The sequence below is a fragment of the Rhipicephalus microplus genome, chromosome 5 (genome assembly GCF_043290135.1).
Source record: "Rhipicephalus microplus isolate Deutch F79 chromosome 5, USDA_Rmic, whole genome shotgun sequence".
NCBI lineage: Eukaryota > Metazoa > Arthropoda > Arachnida > Ixodida > Ixodidae > Rhipicephalus > Rhipicephalus microplus.
Window position 1 is genome coordinate 179,860,431 of NC_134704.1, and position 17,458 is coordinate 179,877,888.

A 17,458-nucleotide genomic window follows, 5' to 3' on the forward strand; every position below is an offset into this window, starting at 1 on the left:
GCCTCACAATATCAACGAGTTAGGTAAATTTCACAAGCGAGCTGTTAGATTTGTTTTTAGAAGTTTCAGCTGTAATTCATCGAAATGTTTATTAGCAAAAACCAACCTCCCGAATCCAACACAGAAGAGCAAAGTACTGAAATCAAAAATTCTGTTATTTCAAGGTTACTTTAAGATAGACTCATCGCGCATACTTCATTTACGACTGAGTATGCCACCAAGAAGAGACACGCGTTGACATTGACCCGATCCGCCAACCGTAAAAGATTCACCAACCGTAGAAGTTCCTTAGGGTGTGGGTCTGTCCTTCCTCCGATGGTGTATGTAGCCACCTGTGGCACATACCCGAAAGAGCGGTCCTTAGAATGTTCGCTGGATGGCAGCTCTTGTATATGATGAATAGATGATGCAAAGATGTGAGATGGCTGTACTTGGAGTGTTCACTAGATAGACGGACGGACGAATGAATGGACATACAGATAGATGGACGCACTGATATACGCATAGAAATACAGAAGGACAGACGCACGGACGGACGGCCGCATGACCAGACACACGCACGGATGGACAGATGACTAGACAGAAGAACGGACGTATGGACGGACGCATGGAGGGACGCGCAGAGGAACGGATGCACCGGCAGTCACACGGACGGACGCATGGACGGACGCATGCACGGGTGGAAGCAAGAACAAATGGGCGGACGAAAGCATGGACGGACTGACGAACGCTTCGCCCCACCAATCATCATTCACTCCGTCGATATTGCCACGTTCAATTTCTCAAGTTTCGTTATGCCTCCAATACACTACACAATTCTCAGGGCAAACCGCGCCTGCAGTTTTCGAGAAGCTTCAGGACTGTAGTAGATCATTTCGATAAGATCACGCCCACTCCGCGAACTGTACAGATTATTCTGGAGCCTACATCACCGCCAGCGTTTACGCTAGAACGTTGGATGGCAAGAGTATAAATGCCGACGCACTTCGTGCTTGTCGGTAGTTGATCGACGGCCGACGCTTTGTTCACTGCTATCTGTGCAAGACTGCTACTGTAATCGAACTTTCCCTTTATCGGGCACAGCTTCACCCAAATAAACAGTTACATCCCAACACAAAGTCTTCTGTCTTCGACCACGTCATTCCCTCGTGACATCTGGTGGAGGTGCTTCTTCGTTCATGTACCGGATGCCCCCGTCAAGCCATGAATCCAGCCCACGTCACGGTGAAGACACCAACGCCAACCAGGAACAGCGAACAAGCCACCGACAGTAAGGTCCTCCACTGGAGTACGGACTTCTACAAGACATGGCGCGGAAGACCAAGGCCATGACCTCGACTGAAGCGCCAATGACAACCGCAGCGTCTCAGCCCACGATCGTCAGGCATCAACCCAGGGAACCACCAACTTTCCATGGGTCATCGTTTGAAGTCCCGGAGACCTGGCTAGAAACATACGACCGTGTGGCCACCCTCAACAACTGGGACAATGAAAAAAATTACGGCATATTCACGGGGTGAATGATGATGAATGGGCGAAGCTCCGGAGGGATTCATCGGTAAACTGTGAATCTTCCGTGTAATTCGCCCAGTCGATCATCATGTAAAGACGTGAGAAACGCTGTGTGTGTATATACACAAATCAACTTTTATTTGTTCTTAGACAATGGATGGCTTGCGATGTCCCTTGCCTCGCGCGCTCGCACATTGGGATTCTGTCTGCGAGCGCGCGCTGCTACCGCCTTGCGCTCTCTCCGCTGTGCAGCCTTATCCATCCGGCGACTCCGAGCGCGCGCCAACAGCGAACGGATTTTATTACAACGCTCCCCCTAGCGTACGTCGCCGCACTAAATCGAACGATTGCCTTCAACCAATGACACGCGCCATATGTGACATCATTCCTATTTTATAAGATCTCGTGTCTTTCATTAACTACAAGTACCGCTTTCTAGTTTATAACATCTTGCATCTTTTCATCATCAGCTACAAGTACCACCATCTAGTAAACACTACAAGAACTAAACGAGAGGTGGCTACATACAGGAGACGGTACCGCCATCTAGTGAACACTGCAAGAATTAAACTAGAGGTGGCTACATACAGGGGACGGTACCGCCATCTAGTGAACACTGCAAGAACTAAACTAGGGGTGGCTACATACAGGCTACAGGGGACGCACAGCCCACGCCCTAAGGAGCTTCGCCCCTAAAAAAGCTCCGTCGTGTGTACTTCTACCTGGAAGACACCGCAAGGACCTGGCTCAAGAATCGGGAGACCACGCTCCGAACGTGGGATGTCTTCTGCGGCGCATTCCTGCAAACGTTCGCGAGTGCCGCTCGCAAAGAGATGGCAGCTACTTCAATAGAGACCCGGGTTCAGCTACCAAATTGAAAATGTTGCCATTTTCACAGAAGAGATTACCCGCCAATTCCGTCACGCTGACCCAGACGCGCCTGAGGAAAAGAAAGTTCATTTCCTTATGCGAGGGGTCAAACAGGAGCTCTTAGCGGGACTGATGAGAAATCCACCGAAAACCGTCCAAGAATTTGTAGCCGAAGTGACCACTATCGAAAAGACCCTGGACATGAGCACCAGACAGTATAATCGTCGCCTGACTCCAGATTGCGCTGCTGCTCAAGCCATTGACTCCGAAGCCCTGCGTGATACGATCCGAGCGATCGTGTGGGAAGAGCTGCGCAAGGTGTTGCCTTCGGCGCAGCCTCAAGTGGATTCGATCACCGACATTGTGCGAGAACATGTTCGGCAATCGCTTCTTATTCCCCAAGTACCGCTGCCCGAGCCGGAAGCTATGAGCTACGCCGCTGCAATGCGCCACAACGCTCCTCCCCATCCACGCCAAAATCCCATCCCATGGCAATTTCGTCGCCAGACGCCACCGCCGCCACCACCCCCACCGACGTCCTACAGTTCGCCAGCGGGCCAGCGCAGTGCGCAGAGGAAAACCGGCGTTTGGCATGCACCTGAAAACCGCCCGCTCTGCTACCACTGCGGCGAGGCCGGGCACACACACCGCCGTTACCAGTACTGACAGATGGGACTGCGTGGCTTCGCCGTCAACGCACCACGTCCACCGCCAGGGGAACGGCCACATGACATCGCCGACTACCTGACAGTACCTCAGTGGACACCTCGAAGTTTTTCCCGATCGCCGTCCCCCAGCCCCCGCATGTCGCCGCACCACCGGCAGTATTCTGGCCCAATGCGGGGCTGGTCTCCTAGCCCGTATCTGGGAAACTATGGGCAGCAACCGATGGAGGTGCGGTTGCTCTGCGACAAACTACCAAAGATCCTCCTCCGACGACGACACCATGACGGAGCTTTCTGAACACCATGCCAACCAGGCAAAATTATGACGACGAAACCTCACTCACCGAAGGTGACCTGAAGACGCAGCATAGAAGCAGCGAAACAAGCCGACAAAGCCGTGACCCGACGCCACGGCCTAACTGCAACGTGAGATGGCAAACTAGCGACCTCGACGTTTTATTGACGGCCACAGTGTGACCACTCTCGTCGATACTGGAGCCGACGATTCTGTCATTAGTGGGTCGTTCGCCGCGAAGTAGAAGAAAATTAGGACAGCTTGAGAAGGCCCTGAAATCCACACACCTGGAAGTCATCTCCTAACGCCTGCAGGAATCTGCTCAGCGAGAGTCACCATTAACAGCCGTACTTATCCTAAAGACTTCCTAGTCCTACAGCATTGCTCGAGAGATGTCATCCTTGGCATGGACTCTTTATGCTTTTATGGTGCTGTCATCAACCTAAGAACAAAGTCAATAACGTTATCCAATGATGAAGCACTACTGCCACACACGCTGCCAAGAAAGCATGCCTAGAATGTGCTGGAAGAACAAGTCATCATTCCGCCTCGCTCCACCGTCATTATTTCAGTCGGCACTCTTGAATCACCTGACTTGATAGGCGTCGTTGGAGGCAGTCAGCATCTGTTGGTCACCCGAAATATTTGCGTCACAAGAGAAATCGCAGAGCTGCGGGGAGGCAAAGCAACGTTTATGCTCACGAATTTCAGCAATGAGTAAAAACATGTGAACAAAGGAACAATGGTCGGATACATCGAAGAAATTTTGGATACCACCAGTGCTTTCGCCCTTGCTAATTCTTCGGAACTGCGCAGAGGAACCAAGCCCCTCCCACAGCTTTTGACGTCAATCCCAGACTTCCAAATCATAAACAACAACAGCTCAAGGCCCTGCTCATGCAATACGAAGATTGCTTTTCGTCGCCATCAAAAATTCGGCAGACCACAATCACGAAACACTGCATCATAACCAAAGAAAACGCCAGATCACCCCATCAGAGTCCGTACAGGGTTTCGACGCGAGAACGCGAGGCCATGAAGAGACAAATGGATGGAATGCTGAGGGATGACATCATCCAGCCGTTCAAGAGTCCATGGGCGTCCCCCGTGGTGTTAGTGAAAAAAAAAAGAATGGGACCCTACGTTTCTGCGTCGATTATCGCCGCCTGAATAAAATCACAAGACAGGATGTGTATCCTCTCCCACGAATAGACGACGCACTTGATCGGCTTCATAACGCCAAGTACTTTTCGTCAATAGACCTCAAGACTGGCTATTGGCAAATTGAATTCGACGAAAGAGACCGAGAGAAGATGGCGTTTATAACACCGGATGGCCTCCTCGAGTTTAAGGTGATGCCCTTCTGTCTTTGCTCAGCACCTACAGCTTCTGAACGCATTAGGATACAGTACTGGCAGGATTGAAGTGAAAGACTTGCCTTGTGTACTACGGACGACGTTGTCGTGTTTTCCTTGAGTTTTGACAAGCATCATCGATGCTTTGAAGCTGACTTTCAAGCCATCAAGACGTCCGGACTCACACTGAAGCCAGAAAAGTGCATATTTGCATACGAGGAGCTCTTGTTTTTGGGGCACGTGATTAGCAAGTCTGGAGTTCATCCCAATCCACGGAAAACAGCCGCCATCGCTGACTTCCCGCCACCCACTGACAAGAAGGTGGTGTGCCAATTCTGGGCCTATGCGCCCATTATATGCGGTTCGTGAAAAACTTCGCCCGCATCGCCGATCCACTCACTAACCTTATCAAGGCCGACGTGGAGTTCAATTGGGAAACGCCGTAGGAAATCGCTTTCCAGGAGCCTAAACACCGCCTCCAGACGCCTCCCTTACTTGCCCATTTCGACGAATTTGCCGAGTAAGAAATACACACTGACGCAAGCAGCTTAGGTCTTGGCGCCGTTCTTGTGCAGAGGGAGGATGGACTTGAAAGGGTGATTATTTACGCCAGCCGATCGCTATCCAAAGCAGAAGCCACACATTCCACAACAACGAGTGCCTCGCCATCATCTGGGCTACGTCGAAATTTCGCCCTTACCTCTACGGCAGGCCCTTCAAAGTTGTGAGCGACACCACGCCTTTTGTTGGCAAGCCACCTTGAAGGAACCTTCAGGTCGCCTCGCACGATGGAGCCTGAGACTTCAAGAATATGACATTACCGTCGTTTACAAGTCCGGCAAGAAACACTCCGATACCCACTGTCTCTCTCGTGCGCCTGTCGACCAACCCGGATGACGACTACTTCTTGACCCGGATGACGACTACTTCTTGGGAACGATAACTACCGACGACTTTGCTGAACGACAGCGGGCCGACCTGGAACATAAGGCCCTAATAGAATACCTCGAAGGCAGGACTGCCGATGTCCCGAAGGTATTCAAGCGCGCACTTGCGTCGTTCTTCCTGCGAAACGGTCTTCTCCAAAAGAAAAACTTTTCACCGCTTCGAGCCAAGTACCTCCTTGTGGTGCCTTCAGCTCTGCAACCAGAACTCCTGCAGACCCTGCACGATGGTCCGACGGCAGGGCACCTCGCTGTTTCTCGCACGTTCGCGAGGACACAAAGGCACTACTTGCCACGTCTTACCACTGACCTCACTCGTTATGTGAGAACATGCCGGGACTGTCAGCGACGCAAGACACCGGTGACAAGGCCAGCGGGACTTCTGCAGCCAATTGAACCGTCTCGCCGACCATTCCAGCAGATTGATATGGACCTACTAGGGCCGTTCCCAACGTCGGCTTTCGGAAACAAGTGGATCATGGTAGCTACAGACTACCTCACCCGCTACGCCGAGACGAAAGCCCTGCCCAAAAGCAGTGCATTCAAGGTAGCTAATTTCTTGGTCGAAAATATTGTCCTACGTCACGGCACCCCGGAGGTCCTCATCACCGACAGAGGAACGGCATTTACTGCTGGCCTAACTCAAGCGATCTTAGCATACAGCCACACAAACCACCGCCGGACGACAGCGTACCACCCACAGACCAATGGCCTCACCGAGCGGCTAAACAAGACGATCACCGACATGCTGGTAATGTACGTCGATGTCGAAAACAGGACGTTGACTGCCATTCTTCCGTACGTGACCTTCGCATACAACACGGCGGTGCAGGAGACGACGCAGATATCTCCATACGAATTGGTCTGCGGAAGGAGCCCGGCAACGACGCTCGATGCCATGTTACCCAACGTCACCGACGAAGAAAACCTCGATGTGAGTGAGTACCTTCAACGCGCCGAAGAAGCCCGACAACTCGCGCGTCTCCGTATCAAGAATCAACAGACGACCGATGCCACCGTTACAATCTTTGACGACGCTTCGTGTAATACCAGCCCGGTAAACGTGTTCGAATGTGGACGCCAATACGCCAATGTGGACTAAGTGAAAAGCTTCTGCGACGATACTTTGGACCCTACAGAGTGGTTCGACGTCTCGGCCCACTTAATTACGAGGTGGTGCCCGACGGCATCACGAACCCTCAAAGACGCCGATCGCGACCGGAAGTCGTCCATGCCGCGCACTTCAAGCCATTTCATGCGCGTTACAAACTGAAACAGTGGTTTTATATTATTGCTGTATCGTAATATATTTCTTGTACTTTCTTGCATTATTGTTCTACCTTCATCTTTATTTAAAGCATCAGGACGATGCCTTTTTCAGAGGGGGGCAATGCCACGTTCCATATCTAAAGTTTTGTTATCGCCTCAATACACTACACAATTCTCATGGCAAACCGTGCCTGCAGTTTTCGAGAAGCTTCAGGAGTGTAGTACATCATTTCGATAAGATCACGCCCACTCTGCGAACTGTACAGATTATTCTGGAATCTACGTCACCGCCAGTGATAGCGCTAGAACTATCGATGGCAAGAGTATAAATGCCGACGCACTTCGCCGCTTGTCAGTAGTTGATGGACGGCCGACGCTCCGTTCACTGCTATCTGTGCAAGACTGCTACTGTAATCAGACTTTCCTTTTACCGGGCACAGGTTCGCCCAAATAAACAGTTAAATCCCAACACAAAGTCTCCTGTCTTGGGCCACGTCACGACCTCGTGACAATATGCTGTAATTTTTTTACACAGTAGAGTGACCGAATGGAATAATCTTAATAACGATGTTGTTTCGCATTCATATTTGAATCTTTTTACTACGCAGCTGGAGCAAAAAGTGTGCGCGCTGAATATATGCAGTGAAGCTCTTCATTTTAATCTCTGTAGTGGTTATTCTACGCTTGTGGTCATCTTGAATGCAGTGCTTATTTGATTTCATTATATGTTCCTATGCCTGTTTATTACAAATTGTTGTCTTTTTGTCCTGTTTTTTCACCTTGTGAAAGTCTGTTCGTACTTTTCATTTTATTTTCATCGTGTTTGCCAATTTGTAAACTTAGGAAATTTATACCCGCTATATCAGGGTTGCAGTATTTAAGGGCTGCAGTATTAAAACCCCATTTGGGGGTTGCAGTATTGATAAATAAAATAAAATAAATAAATAAATTAGAAGGAGGGGGGTGCTGCGACGAACATTCACGCCCCCCTTCCTTCTTGAAGGGTAACCTTGCGCACGCCTATATTGTCGACGTTGGTGTTTGTCTCTGCGGTGCTATTACAAAAGTTTGCCACTTCGGATGCGACTTGGCTAAATCTCCTCTATCAGCATCTGAATTGTTCAGCTTAATTATCCTTGCAAACTTGATCGTGCACCTCCAGAAGTGCAGAAGTGTCAATCGCCAAACTGCATTGCCGAGTCCTCCCCTCCCCTCTGACCGCTTACCTTCCCAGACCCGGTCTGGTGAAGTCACCTGTATGCCTTCATTACAAGAGAGTAGTAGACTTCTGCATAATTCTTTTGCGACATACAAATCATTAAAGAAATAAAAAAAGAAAGGCTTCTAGAAGAACCTTTTCGAGGAACAGACTTAATTTTGTCGCTCTCGGTGGTTGTTTCCTTTTGTGTTACAGTTCTGGGTTTCAGCCACATGAACTTTTGCGATGCCACAAGTGATTTACTGCGTGACAGATAATGAATCGAAAGTTGAAGTGACCTAACTTCAACTTCCTTTTCAATCCAATTGGTTTGGTATTAATATGTTTTCTTGATTATACCAATATTTTTATGTCATAAACTCCCTTCTTTGAAACATCCTCAAATATGAAACAATTTCAATTTTAAAGGAAGCTATACGACCCGTTTCATGGCCAATCTCCCGCAGAACGTTGCTCCGTGTTACTAAGCAACAACCAGTAACACAATAAACCCTCTGTCAAAGAAGTTGCGAGCGTGCAATTATATTTGATTGGCTAAAGCATCACACGATGTCGCAAATCCCCCTCTAGAATAGAAATAGGCACGCCTACTCACGTGGAACACGCATTGGAGGTGGACACAATCAGTTATCGTGTAATGCGAGATTTCCTGTTTTCTCGCGTTTGAGTCAGCGATGCGTCGAGCATGCCTTCCTCATGCAATGACACATGAAGTGTCACAGGAAAAGAGAAGGTTCTACCTGGATATAATCATGGCGACGATGATGGGCCACCAGCCGACAGCCAGTACCTTCCTCGAGGTCGGGTGGCCGCGCGCGATGTACACCCATGCTGGGCACAAGACTACCAGCACTGTGCCGAACACACTGGAGATCCACGGCTTGGCTGCAACACATAAGAACGCTCGATTATGACTCGAGAAAGAGCATAAGAACGAAGCCTTGCACCCTTCCGCGTATATCCGCGCACAATGGCCCCTGCTGACTTAAAAAGGGGTTCTTGGTGTTCAAAAAAATTACAGATTGAATACTTTGTACAACTTTGAAGCATGACGAAACCTCACCGAGACTTAGAAACCATAGTTTAGCAGCACACACAACGCCTAGTACACTGCGTTCCAAAAACATCTTGCACTTCAACTACAGGCACACAGAAATGCCCATAACTAGAGGACTGTATGCACCGTTGGAAGGTTGCCATTCGTAATGGTGATCTTTCTCCCATCTCCTACTTGCGAAGAATTCTCGTTTCTACCACGTTCAGTTTTCTTCGAGACGTCAAAGACAAAATAACACTCACTCTTGCTATAATTTTTACTTCAGTACATTTTTAACGCGCAATTGTTTTATGCCGAAGTCCACCAGGACTACACTAACGTACTTTCGTGAAGAATATTATATTCTTGATTAAAAATTGCCCGAATAGAAAAAATAAACCAGAAGAACAGGTTACGCAACTTTCTGACACCCGCGAGTTGGAGCCACGGCCCTGCGTCCACGGCGGCAGCTACCGGACGCCTAACTACGCCATCGGCGCATGTAGGTTCACCCGCCTCAGCTGCCCGTAATGCGGAGGAATGTTAATAGCTAAAATGTAAGCGCATAAGGTTTACACAGACTCGTTTTTTTTTTCATTTATTGTGGTCCTGATTAGCTCGAAGAAGGCAGCCTAAATATGATGTGGTGGGTTATCAAATGAATTCACTGAAATAGGTGGACCCGACGTCCTTTTTTACTTACACACACACTAAAAATTCCTTAATAAATTGATGGTGGCGCAACAGATACTATAGCAAAATAAGGAGACAGGACTGGTGCTATATGCCGTCTCCTTTATTCCTTGCTGGGATCTGTTGCGCCACCATCATTTTATTAAGCTATGCACCAACACGCCCAACGTCACACTCTGCTAAAGGAAAATTCTTGTCGTGTTACCGAAACGCCAGAGTGGAATTAATGCACTTGCCTGTATTCTGTCCCAAGAAAAGGGCGAGATATTGTATTCTATAACATCTGTAACTTATACATCTGTCACACGGCCACCACTGAACTGTGATCAATTCCATTAACGTAAAGCTCCCCGAGGAAGTTTGATGGAAATGGAGTCACGCCTTTGTGACACGGCAGTTTGCAAGCTTTATACAGAAGCCGCAAGGGACCTATTAGGCGCTTCAGCACCTTCTCTGAATGGAAGGTTTAGCGTCTAATACTCCAGGAAACATTTTCAATCCTACGTGTGATTGTGTAAAGTAGAATTTATTTACACTGAAGCAAGAAAAAATGTTTTGCCTTTATTTGCAGACGCGTACACCTGCAAGCAAGTTGGCAGTAATGTTGTAAGAAACGCTGGCAACACTGTACGTTTATTTTGTTACGCATTTTGTCTACGTACAACAATTTTCAAACAAACTAAGTTTTCGCTGAGCTCTTTGAAGTTGCACTACCACGTAGATCACAATGTTCATTACAACATCGAATGGGCACAGGTCTCACTTTTAGTACACGAAGCCCTTCTGCGGATGGGTGACGCAACAGTTTGCAAATAGCGCTGACACGACTACCGACGTCGACGAAGAAGGAAGAAAACCTGTGTCAACCACTGCCATGAAATTCGGCAGTGTTCAAGCAGAATAAGTGACACGGCAATAAAAAGCGAACGAGTTGCAGAGATGTAAACATCATGATGCACACGAATAGAATGGCTGGCACGGTCTCGGAGAAACTTTTTCAAAATAGTGACATGGTGGCTTTTGGCGAGGCAAGGTGTGGAGAGCATGTACACTTGTACTCGTATTTCCTTTTCGTTAAACGCGCGTTATGTAGCGAAAGAACATTTAATGGTGATAAAGTTTATGATGACACAAGTGCCGAAAAGTACAAACAATCAGAAAGGACACAGGACAAGCGCCTATTAGCAACTTAAATTTTTTATTTCGAAACAAACACCTATATAAACGTAACATGCATGTACGTCATCCTAAACCAGCCCTGTTCTCACGAACAACGTGACATAACGAAAAAAACCACTTCTGTGATCGACGGCACACAACCGAAAAAAAAAACCCCTTGTCACCCCCCCTCCAGAAAAAAACTAAGAAAGGAAAACGAAAAAGAAAAAAGTACTCAGTTACGTTACGTTATACCAACTGAGTTACATTATACCAACATGCCCAACTGGCAGTCATCGTAAAGTTTATAACTATGTTGACTACAGCTGTTTATTCTTACAGTTTTTTCCGTAACTACGGACGAGAGTACTCCATTCCGCCGCTAAGGAGGATCACCGAACTTGCTTTTGCGAAAAGCTTTGTTTAGTTTCTTTTGACGCAAGGGAGACATTGGGACGCGGGCCACATCTCCGTTTTTGTAGAGATGAGGAAGTTAAATGGTGTTCGTAGGTTCCCGTGTGACAGGGGTATTACCTCAGTCTCCTAAAACGAAGAAAAAAAGCTGTCTGCTTACACAAAAGCTCATAGGATCACGATACCTCATAATTACAGTTTAGCCATGCACAAGCGCACCCCCATCTGGCACATACATACACACACAAATATGTGCGCAAACTCACTTGCTAACTTGTGCATGAATACAAGCGCACGCAGATGCTCGAACACATACTCACGCGCAAGTACAGACATGCACAAACGAACGCACACGCAGGCATTCACATATGCTGACATACGTGCGTGCGCACACACACAGGCGCGAATAGAGACATACCAAACGGGCGTACTGACATAAACACACACATAGGCTTGCACACACATCGGCACAAATACAGACATATACAATCGCAAGCAAAAGCAGGCGCTTACGTGCGCACACAAACACATAAGTGCACACGTACACAATCTGACTCACACGCAGGTGCATATGCAAACACACATAGACGATCACACACACATGCGTTCACAGCTACAAGTTATGAATTAAACACGTAAGCTTATAAAGGTCATACTTCGCAAATTAATGCACGTGGGAAAACACAACAAATCTTAGTCGTGGCACAGAGAAAGCAGCATAGCACAGCGACTGACTCGGCGAAAGATATATCCACGTTTATATGTGCTCGTTATTTAAATCAACGGACAGTCTGGCTATGCACTGAGCGTTATTATCTCCATACAACTCTATCCACATATCAGAGTATACATAAGAAAATTGTTTGCTATTACCTCGCAAAGAGCAACGTGCTTGGAAAGGGCGAAGTTCTTTCTCGCAATTTTTCGAGTCCACTGCTTTCTGCGCACGGTATTTTCGTCGCCTCGGGACATATAACATAATTTTACTCTTTTCTCTGACCTGCTGCTCTTCCTCTGACCTGCTTATACAATGAAATCCACCACAGCCAGGCATCGCCACGAAGAACGAAGCTCGGAATTCAACTTGGAAGCACGTTTGGAGCGGGAAGCCTGGAGGGTTAATGGCGTGCGCGGTGAATGAACAGCGCGCGAAGTTTGTTTACGCGTAATTCATGTGACGTCATGGTCAACCGATTAGCTGGCAGTGCGCGTATCAGCCATTCAGCGCAGCGGACGCGCTGGCTCTACGAAAGAGAGGGTGAAGAAAGAGGAGGTCGACGGGGTGGTGAGTGTGAGACGGCGCAGATCAAGAATTGTCACTATTTTCCAAAATATACGGATTTTAGGGTTGTCGGGGTGGTGCAGCCGTCTACGAGTGAAGGAGAGAGGTACTGCGTTATGACGCTAACGAAGACCAGCAGAGGACCCTTAGGTAGCCTCAGCTCACTCAGCACTACGACATGCCCTATAGTACGGCGTCGCGAGGTTAGCATTCGAATCAATGCTGGCATCACGGTACTAATCAGTGTTAGGGAACGTTCACGTGCGCGCCACCTCAGGTGGCACGAACATGAAAACTTTCTAATCAGTGGGCCCTACCGATGCCGCCTAGGTGTTATTGGCCCGGCGCTGCACAACATAGCCTGACTGGAGTAGCTTCCACACATAGCTCCGCCAACGTTTCAGGAGCTAATCTCGCAAGTCACGAGCGAGACTCGGTCACGATGCAGTTACGTGCTTTGTCTGTTACGCTGTGCTCGCTTGTTTAGCTTGCATATGCACCATCGCTGTTTATCCACCGTCTACTGATACGAGTGTTAAAGCACCGACTAATGTCACACAACGGAGTTCGACACAACAAGGGACACGACAGGTGCGAGCAGAAAGCCTTCGCGCGTTAACGACTCAAGCTGATAACTCTGCCTCTCAAGTTTCCGAAGTTGAGGTCATCGTGATCCAACTGGCTGCTGTACACTCACTGAGGGAGAACCGATATGATCATATCTTTGCTGAAGTGACTCACCAGCAGGACGCTGCTCGCTAACACGTCACCACATACGAAGCTCATGCACGGGATGGTCATCATCATCGCTATCATCAACATAAGCCTGACTACGTCTAGTGCAGGACAAAGGCCTCTTCCATGTTCCACCAGTCAACTTGGTCCTGTGCTTGCTGCTACCACTTTATACCCGCAAACCTTTTAATCTCATCGACCCACCTAACACTGTCTCCCCCTCACCCGGTTGTCTTCTCTGGGAATGCAGTCAGTTACCCTTAATGACCAGTGGTTATCCTGTCTACGCGCTACGTGCACGGTTCATGTCAATTTATTCTTCTTCATTTCAACTATATTATCCTAAAGCGCGGTTTGTTCCCAGACTTACTCTGCTCTAATCTTGCCACTTGACGTTACACCTATCATTTTCCTTTCCATAGAATTCAGCTACTTCAACGCCTGATCCTTTAACAAGAGTCGCTGTCTCGGTATATTGGGTTAAATAGTCGGTAGCAACTATTATCCACCGTTTTCCCGATGAAGACGTCGGAAATGGGCCCAGTAAGTTAATTCCCACTTGTGTGAATTGGGCCTCTGGTGGTTCTATCGGTTGAAGGAGACCTGCTGGTTTTAGCGGTGGGTTTTTACGTCTTTGGCAGTCCCGTCAGGTTCTGACATAGTGTCGTACAGAGCTGAGCAACTTCGGCCAGTAGTATTTAGCGCGGATGCAAGCTAACGTTCAGCTTACTTCTAAGTGTCCAGCTGATGTATCGTCGTGGCAAGCCTCCAAAATCTCTGGTCGCAGAAGTGAAGGGATGACAAGGAGGAATGTCGCTGTATTGTTGTCAAAGTTTCTTTTATACAGGATGTTGTTTCGTAAGACGAACGCTGAGAAATCGCGGACAAAAGGTCGTGGAACATCGACAGACTGTCCTTGTAGGTACTTGATCAACAGGAGTAGCTCAGGGTTGGATCGCTGATGATGTGCCATTTCTGACGGTGTCACAGCTCCCAAGAAATCAAAATCTTCAACTTCCTAGGTGAAAGCAGAAGCAGCAGGTTGAATCGGAGCACGTGACAAGCAGTCCGCATCACTTTTCTTTCGACCTGACTTATACACAAGCGTGATATCATACTCCTGTAATCGTAGGCTCCACCGTGGAAACCGTCCAGATGAGTCCTTGAGATTAGCCAGCACACATAGCGAATGATGGTCGCTATAAAAAGGCCTACCATATAAATATGGTCGAAACTTGCTGATAGCCCACACCACGGCGAAGCATTCTTTTTCGGTCACTGAGTAGTGCACCTCAGCTTTCGAAAAAGTGCGACTAGCATACGCAATGACTCGTTCTTGTCCGTTTTGCCATTGGACAAGCACGGCCCCAAGACCTAAATTGCTTGCATCCGTGTGGATATCGGTTACCGCTTCCTCGTCAAAATACGCCAGAACGGGATGGCTTTGAAGACACTTTCGCAGTTCATTGGAGGCATCCTATTGTTCGGCGAGCCATACGAAAGGCATATCCTCTTTTGTCAGCCACGTCAGTGGTTCAGTGATTTGTGAAAAAGCTTTAACGAACCGTTGATAATAGGTGCAGAGACCTGAAAATCGCCTAACAACCTTTTCGTCTGCTGGCTTCGGAAATTTCACTACGGCCTCAATTTTTTCAGCATCTGGGCGGACGCCTCCTGCACTGATGACATGGCCGAGAAAAAGCAGCTCACGGAAGCCGAAATGACACTTCTGCGGTTTTATTGTCTAGTTTTATCACACTGAGCACGGCCGGAGCCTTTCCAAATGTTGCGCGAAGGTAGCAGGGAAGACTGCAACATCGTCGAGATAAACGTGGCACGACTGCCAGTTCAGACCACAAAGCAATATGTCCATCATCCGTTGGAATGTGGCCGGTGCTGAACAAAGGCCAAAAGCGAGTACCTTGAACTCGTATAAACTGTCCAGTGTTACAAACGCTGTCTTTTCGTGATCTATTTTGTCAACTTCTATCTGCCAATATCCACTTTTAATATCCAATGAGGAAAAATACCTGGCATTTCGCAGCCTATCCAGAATGTCATTAATTCTTGGAAGAGGATAAACATCCCGTTTGGGGACGGCGTTGAGCTTCTGGTAGTCAATGCAGAAACGTAAGGTTTAGTCTTTTTCTTCACAAGAAGAACAGGTGATGCCCATGGACTTGATGAAGGCTGGATTACGTCGTCTTTCAGCATTTCTTTAACCTTATTACCAATAGCTTCTCTTTCTCTTGGTGACACTCGGTAGGGATGCTGGTATATTGGCCTCACTGACTCGTCGACAATGATGCAATGTTTCGCGATAGGAGTGCGTCAAACTTTAGATAACAACGAGAAACATTCGGCGAATTCCCTTAAAAAACACTCTATTCCAAGACCCTATATTCGGCGAATTCTCTTACAATTCTCTTACAAGCACCGGTTTCTGAGTCTGTCGTCGTTAAGAGTCAGCAATGGAGGTTTTTCTGCATTAGCGTCGACAACGGCCTCGCCTCCACAGGTCGATGACTCTAGTTTTTCCGTCGCGGGCTTGGGGAACGAGACCTTGGGGAGCTTGCTGAAGGTCGGGGTCTAGGCGACCTATATCTCCCCGTTGTCAATGCACGAGGTTGGTGTCGTTGGAATCCACTTGAGCGTTGACGACCTGACAAGTATTCTTCAATTTCGAAGGGAAGTTCACCATTTCGTCGTCGAGGTGCTTTGACAGGAAAACCACGTTGTCCTGCCTGGCGGTAGTGGCACGTTTGGTAGAGGTAACCAGCCTATCCACACTGATAAGAAAGCGGTATCCTGTCAGGAGTGCGCCAGACATCGCTCTTCCTTAGTCTCCTCCCTGGCGTTGGCTGCAGGGTGCTCGGCGGCATCGGTACTGCATAGGCGTAGCCGCGGCGACGTCCGCACGTCCTGGAGGTCCTCGTAGTAGCACATCAGCATACGTCATTCTCGTCTTCTGTTGTAGTGGCCGCTCTGGCTGTGCGTTGCTCGAAGGTTCGCGTACCACCTGCCTGACCTCCTCACGGATCACATCGGCCAGAGACGAAAGCATTGGAGCGTTCTAGTCAAGGCGCTGCTTCTGGAGCTCTTCTCGCACAACATACCGCACCAGCTCGCGTAGTGCTTCCATGCCGTTACCGAAGACTGGTGGCAACATGTCCATGGAAGTGATGATCGCATCACGGTTGTATAACCTTGCTCGCTGTAGTAGCGTCTTTTCCATTGTAGTCGCCTCGGAACGAAACTCGGCGACGGTGCGCGGCGACCTTCGATTTATTCCGGCAAAGAGTTCTTGTTCGCAGTTTCCTGTCTTCGCTCATATTTGAATCCGCTCGGTGGAATAGGCGCGACATGTCTTCCATATACATGGCGACAGTTCCGTTATTTCGCTGATTTCTTGTCTGGAGCGCAGTTTCAGCTCTCTCTTTGCGGTCTGTGTTCGGAAAAGTAGCGAGCAGCTCCCGTCGAAAATCATCCCACGACCGGAAGGTAGCTTCGTGGTTGTCATACCACGTTCGTGCGCTATCTTCTGCGCGAAGTAAACACTTCTAAATTAGCGCTCTTCCCCACATCCGTTAGCCTTTGCGACGCGTTCACAGTGCTCAAGCCAGTCCTCTGCGTACTCGTAGGTTTCGCCATAGAAAGGCTTTGGTAGCATTGGCTGGTTCACCAGAATGTTGGCTAGAGTGAACTGAGCTGTCATGTCGGTTGCGTACCCGTTCACAGCCGTTTAGGTTCTAAGGGAAGTTGATAAAGGTGAAAATTCAAGACCCTCACCACGTAGGTGTCGACTGCAGTGCTGATGAACAGGCGCCAGCTCGTTGGGTCCAATTCGCTGTGGTTCTGGACTGTGCTCCGTCACTCCAGAGGGGCTTGGAATTGTACCCAGCACCTCCAAAAGATTTGTAACGCACGGTTCAATGAACACTTTTAATCAGGTAACGTAGACAGAGCGAACTTGTGCCCGAGGATAATAACACACCTAGAACGGAATCTCCT

General features: G+C 48.5%; 1 protein-coding gene across 4 annotated transcripts in view; it reads right to left on the reverse strand.

The window, feature by feature from the left end:
* The window catches only part of LOC119174081 (solute carrier family 41 member 1), a 331,108-nt gene that overhangs the window by 119,810 nt on the left and 193,840 nt on the right, over window positions 1–17,458 (reverse strand). For all 4 annotated transcript variants that reach the window (XM_037424875.2, XM_037424876.2, XM_037424874.2 and 1 more), the window contains one exon: window positions 8,870–9,014. In XM_037424875.2, coding sequence (XP_037280772.1) covers window positions 8,870–9,014 — 145 coding nt within the window. The remainder of the gene's footprint in view (window positions 1–8,869; window positions 9,015–17,458) is intronic.